The sequence below is a fragment of the Cebus imitator genome, unplaced genomic scaffold (assembly GCF_001604975.1).
Source record: "Cebus imitator isolate Cc_AM_T3 unplaced genomic scaffold, Cebus_imitator-1.0 Scaffold379, whole genome shotgun sequence".
NCBI classification, from domain to species: Eukaryota; Metazoa; Chordata; class Mammalia; order Primates; family Cebidae; genus Cebus; species Cebus imitator.
Window position 1 is genome coordinate 378,197 of NW_016107694.1, and position 6,095 is coordinate 384,291.

General features: G+C 47.5%; 1 protein-coding gene across 1 annotated transcript; it reads left to right on the forward strand.

Moving 5' to 3' along the window:
- The first annotated feature begins 53 nt into the window (after positions 1–53).
- On the forward strand, positions 54–2,556 carry LOC108288610 (DDB1- and CUL4-associated factor 4-like). The gene is given in 2 exon segments (XM_037731061.1): positions 54–147; positions 242–2,556. A coding segment is annotated over 1 exon segment (1,488 nt). The 5' UTR covers positions 54–147; positions 242–249; the 3' UTR covers positions 1,738–2,556.
- The last annotated feature ends 3,539 nt before the right edge of the window (positions 2,557–6,095 follow it).

The following is a 6,095-nucleotide window of genomic DNA, read 5'->3' on the forward strand; positions in this document are numbered from 1 at the left end:
AAAAACCAAAACCAAAACCAAAACACAATAAAAATTAAAAATAATTGGGCTGACGCTACACCTTGGTCTTTCCGGGTCCTTGCACATGTTGGCCCAAGTCCTGCAGAGCTAAGGCCGAGGGGAATCCGGAAGGAAACCTCTGAACAGTTTGATATTCAAATGTCCCAGCAGTTGAAAAGACTCTTCTTTCTTCCATTGGATGGTCTTGGCACCTTGATGAAAACCAATCGACCATAAATAGGAACTGAAATGAATAAAAGTAGCTGGCAGAGTAGTAGAAGACGTGGGAGAAGAAGCCACCAGCAGAACCCTTGGTTCAGACTCCGTGATTCTGACGACAGGTCCAACTCCCGGGCAGCACAGCCCGCTCAAGATTCTGGTAACCATGATGACGAGTCTCCGTCGACCTCGTCTGGCGCAGCTGGGGCCTCCTCTGTGCCAGAGCTACCTGGGTTTTACTTCGACCCTGAAAAGAAACGCTACTCCCGCTTGCTCCCTGGACATAACAACGGCAACTCCCTCACGAAAGAGAGCATCCGGCAGAAGGAAATGGAGAGCAAGAGACTGCGGCTGCTCGAGGAAGAGGACAAGCAGAAAAAGATTGCCAGGATGGGATTTAATGCATCTTCCATGCTATGAAAAAGCCAGCTGGGTTTTCTCAACGTCAGCAATTATTGCCATTTAGTCCACGAGCTGCGTCTCAGCTGCACGGAGAGGAAAAAGGCTCAGATTCGGCGCTTGGATCCCTCCGCCTTGGCAAGCGACCGATTTAACCTCATACTGGCAGATACCAACAGTGACCGGCTCCTGACAGTCAATGATGTCAAAGTCGGAGGCTCCAAGTATGGCATCATCAACCTGCAGAGTCTGAAGACCCCCACGCTCAAGGTGTTCATGCACGAAAACCTCTACTTCCCCAACCGGAAGGTGAACTCGGTGTGCTGGGCCTCGCGGAATCACTTGGATTCCCATATTCTGCTGTGCCTCATGGGACTCGCGGAGACTCCAGGCTGTGCCACCCTGCTCCCAGCATCACTGTTTGTCAATAGTCACCCAGGAATAGACTGGCCTGGCATGCTCTGCAGCTTCCGGATCCCTGGTGCCTGGTCCTGTGCCTGGTCCCTGAATATCCAAGCAAATAACTGCTTCAGTACAGGCTTGTCTCGGCAGGTCCTGTTGACCAACGTGGTGATGGGACACCGGTAGTCCTTTGGGACCAGCAGTGATGTCTTGGCCCAACAGTTTGCTCTCATGGCTCCTCTGCTGTTTAATGGCTGCCGCTCTGGGGAGATCTTTGCCATTGATCTGCGTTGTGGAAATCAAGGCAAGGGGTGGAAGGCCACCCGCCTGTTTCATGACTCAGCAGTGACCTCTGTGCGGATTCTCCAAGACAAGCAATGCCTGATGGCGTCAGACATGGCTGGAAAGATCAAGCTGTGGGACCTGAGGACCACTAAGTGCATAAGGCAGTATGAAGGCCACGTGAACGGGTACCCCTACCTGCCCCTGCATGTGCATGAGGAAGAAGGAATCCTGATGGCAGTGGGCCAGGACTGCTACACGAGAATCTGGAGCCTCCATGATGCCCACCTACTCAGAACCATACCCTCCCCATACCCTGCCTCCAAGGCTGACATTCCCAGTGTGGCCTTCTCATCACAGCTGGGGGGCTCCCGGGGCGCGCCAGGGCTGCTCATGGCCGTCGGGCAGGACCTTTACTGTTATTCCTACAGCTAATTCCGCAGGGTACAGCCCAGAGGCATATGGGTTTGACCTACGGGAGTCAAGAGTAGCTTTTTACTGCATCTAATGAGGGCATTGTAAGTGGCACTCAGCGTACACAGATCCCATCCTCTGGCTGCCAGGAGAAAAGTGCTGAATATTCCGTGTGGAGACACTCAGGAAAGTGATTTCAGTTCAATTACTGGCTCAGAGAGCCTGGAAGTCCTTTTCATAAAAGGAACCTATTTCCTTTCCTTGTTGAATTCTTAGAACTTAGTTAACCCTCCCTGCCTTTTCTTAACAAGAAAGACGTTTCTAAGGATGGAAGATTGACCAAAACTGAAATTAAAGCTTCTTCCACCAAAAGCCCTTTGGAGAAGCCCAGTGATGAGACCGGTGAGATGCTTTGACTCCCCGGTGCCTGGTCCCAGGAAGACCTGCATCTGTACTTGGGGAAGCGAGCAGGAGAGGAGGGGGAGGTTACTTCTCTGAGTCTCTGCAGAAATATTGAAGGCTGGAGTTTGGAATCCTTGAACTTGGCCTTCTCAAACTCAACAGCAGATGACTAGGATTCTCCTGTTATTATCCAAAGGTGTGCGAAGGAAAATCGGATCTTCTTACATGCTAGAAGTTTTAAACAGTCTTTAGCATGCCTTTGTTGAGGTACCTTGCAGAATGTAAGGTATAGCAGCTCTGGTTTCTATTACGGTGACTTGAACGTCAGATTAAAAAGCCCAGCGTCAAAGAAAATTGGCTTTGACTGTAATCTAGGAGCAGCGGTTTGTGGGATGTTTATTCAGTGTTAAAATGCCTGTTTTTCTACCAAACAATAAACCAAGAAAAGAAAAAAAAAATTGTATACAACCAAATATAGCCATCTTTTCTTTTCTTTCTTTTTCTTTTCTTTTTTTTTTTTAGATAGAGTCTCACTCTGTCACCAAGGCTGGAGTGCAGTGGCATGATCTTGACTCACTGCAACCTCTGCCTCCTGAGTTCAAGTAATTCTCGTGCCTCAGCCTCCTGAGTAGCTGAGACTACAGGTGCATGCCACCACGCCTAGCTAATTTGTATTTTTAGTAGAGACAGGGTTTTGCCACGATGCCAGAGCTGGTCTCGAACTCCTGATACCATGATCCACCTGCCTCAGCAAAGTGCTGGGATTATAGGCGTGAGCTACCATGCCTGGCCCCATCTTTTCTTTTATAGCTTCTGGGTTTCCAGTCTTGGTTAAGAATCTCTCTCCTTCAAGTTCAATGGAGCTTAAAGGAAAAAATATTATCTCCCTGACCCCTAGGTTATACATATAGTTTCCTGTATTATCTTTAAATTTTTTTTTCTTATATGTATGATAGCGGCCCAGATTTTTTTTCTTCCAAATAGGTAGTGCCAGTACCATCTATTAAGTTGGTCACTACTTAGTTCAATTACTTCTGTTTTTGTTTATTTTTATTTTTTGGAGCTTGCATGCCAACTTCAATTACTTCTCAACTAAAACACTACTTAAGTTGTATACAAAATTCTCATCTATTTCTGGATTCTATACCCTGGTTCTCCTGACCAATTTAACTATCCCTTTTGTTGAGAATTTATAGATGCCATCGGTAGAGTGCACATTAATTGGGTTTTAGCTGTTCAATAAATATACATAAATATATGTATATTTTTAATATATAAATATATAAAAATATATTTTAATATATATAAATATATACATTTACACACACACACACACACACACACACACACGCACTTTTGAGACGGAGTCTCACTTTGTCGCCAGGCTGGAGTGCAGTGGTGCGATCTTGATCTCGGTTCACTGCAACCTCCGCCTTCTAGGTTCAAGCACTTCTCTGCCTCAGACTCCCAAGTAGCTGGGACTATAGGCACGTGCCACCACATCTGGCTAATTTTTTGTATTTTTAGTAGAGACAGGGTTTCAATGTGTTAGCCAGTACGGTCTCAATTTCCTGACCTTGTGATCCACCCGCCTCGGCCTCCCAAAGTGCTAGGATTACAGGCGTAAGCCAGCACGCCCAGCAAGTATATATATATTTTTTGTGATGGAGTCTCCCTGTCACCAGGCTGGAGTGTAGTGGCACGATCCTGATGCACTGCAACCTCCGCCTCCCAGGTTCAAGTGATTCTCCTGCCTCAGCCTCCCAAGTAGCTGGGATTACAGTTGCAAACCACCATGCCCAGCTAATTTTTGTATTTTTAGTAGAGTTGGGGTTTTACCATGTTGGCCAGGCTGGTCTTGATCTCTTGACTTCATGACTCCATCTGCCTCAGCCTCCCAAAGTGCTGGATTACAGGTGTGAGCCACTGCACCTGGCCCAATAAATATATCTTGAATATCCTTTCCATTTGGAGTTCCCCAAATTCATTCTCAGTCTCCCTCACTGCTTGTCACAGACATGAATATGACCTAGCCTCTGCGAAACACTAAGAAAGGGGCGAGGACAGGGAGTATGCCTCAGCAGAATCCAGTTTGGCAAGCAGGGTGGAGTGGCATCCAACTATTCATCATCATCAGCAGCAGCAGCAGGGGTGGAGCTGCTGTCCCAAGCATCCTCAGGAGCTGATGGGTGGATTGTCTTTTCTATAGCAGATTCTCAAATGGCTAGGTGTTTCTCTCTCTTGTTTTTTTGAAACAAAATCTCGCTCTGTCACCCAGGCTGGAGTGCAGTGGTGTGATCTCGGCTCACTGCAACCTCCGCCTCCCAGGTACAAGTGATTCTCCTACCTTAGCCTCCTGAGTGGCTGGGATTACAGGCACGTGCCACCACACCTGGCTAATTTTTTGTATTTTTAGTAGAGACGGGGTTTCACCCCATGTTGGTTGGGCTGGTCTCGAACTCCTGACCTTGTGATCCACCTGCCTCAGCCTCCCAAAGTGCTGGGATTACAGGTGTGAGCTGCTGCACCGAGTCAGGAGTTATTCTTAATGGTTTAAGGGCCTGGATCTCTGGTCCTTCTATATTCCTTTCCAGCTTGAACTAGCCAGAGCAGATTCTGGGTTATACAACAAAGATTACTTACTGATGCAAGCTGTTTTATATTTTATATTTTATTCTGATATTTTATTCCTGAGACTAGCCCTCTCCTCCTTCCCACCACTGCCCACTATTTTTTCCTTACTTGATCTTTTTCAGATTATTTATTTGAGACAGAGTCTTGCTCAGCCATCCAGGTTGGAGTGCAGTGGCGTGATCTTGGCTCACTGAAACCACTGTCTCCCAGGTTCAAGTGATTTTCCTGTCTCAGCCTCCTGAGTAGCTGGGATTACTGGCACTTGCCATTATGCCTGCTAATTTTTGTATTTTAGTAGAGATGGGGTTTTACCATGTTGGCCAAGCTGGTGTTGAACTCCTGACCTCAAGTGATCCACCTGCCTCGGCCTCCCAAAGTGCTCAGATTGCAGGCGTGAGTCACTGCGGCCAGCCTAAATTATTTTTCTTTTCTTTTTTTTTTTGAGATGGAGTCTCATTCTGTAGCTAGGCTGGAGTGCAGTGGCGTGATTTTGGCTCATGGCAACCTTTGCCTCCTGGGTTCAAGTGATTCTCCTGCCTCAGCCTCCTGAGTAGCTGGAACTACAGGTACCTGCTACCATGCCTGGCTAATTTTTGTATTTTTAGTAGAGATGGAGTTTCACGGTGTTGGCCAGGCTGGTCATGATTTCTTGACCTCGTGATCCTCCTGCCTTGGCCTCCCAAAGTGCTGGGATTATAGGTGTGACCCACTGTGCCTGGGCCTAAATTATTTATTTTCATGATCTTTGAGGTATTTTAAAAAATTTCAAGCCTGGCACAGTGGCTTGCGCCTATTAATCTCAGCAGTTTGTGAGGCTGAGGTGGGCAGATCGCTTGAGCCTAGAAGTTTGGGACCAGCCTGGGCAACAAAGCAAGACCCCGTTTGTATAAAAAATATAACTATCCTAGTGTGGTAGTGGTGGTGCCTGTAGTCCCAGCTACTCAGGAGGCTGAGGCAGGGGGATCGCTTGAGCCCAGGAGTTTGAGGCTGCAGTGAGCTGTGATTGTGCCACTGCACTCCAGTCTGGTAGACAGAGGGAGATCCTGTCTACTAAAAAACACGGCCAGGCCCAATGGCTCATGCCTGTAATCCCAGCACTTTGGGAGGCTGAGGTGGGTGGATCACTTGAGGTCAGAAGTTTGAGATCAGCCTGGCCAACATGGCAAAACCCCATCTCTACTAAAAATACAAAAAATTAGCCAAGTGTGGTGGCGTGTGCCTGTAATTCTAGCTACTCTGGAGGCTGAGGCAGGAAGATCACTTGAACCCGGGAGACAGAGGTTGCAGTGAGCCAAGATTGTGCCACTGCTCTCCAGCCTGAGCAACAGAGCGAGACTTCGTTT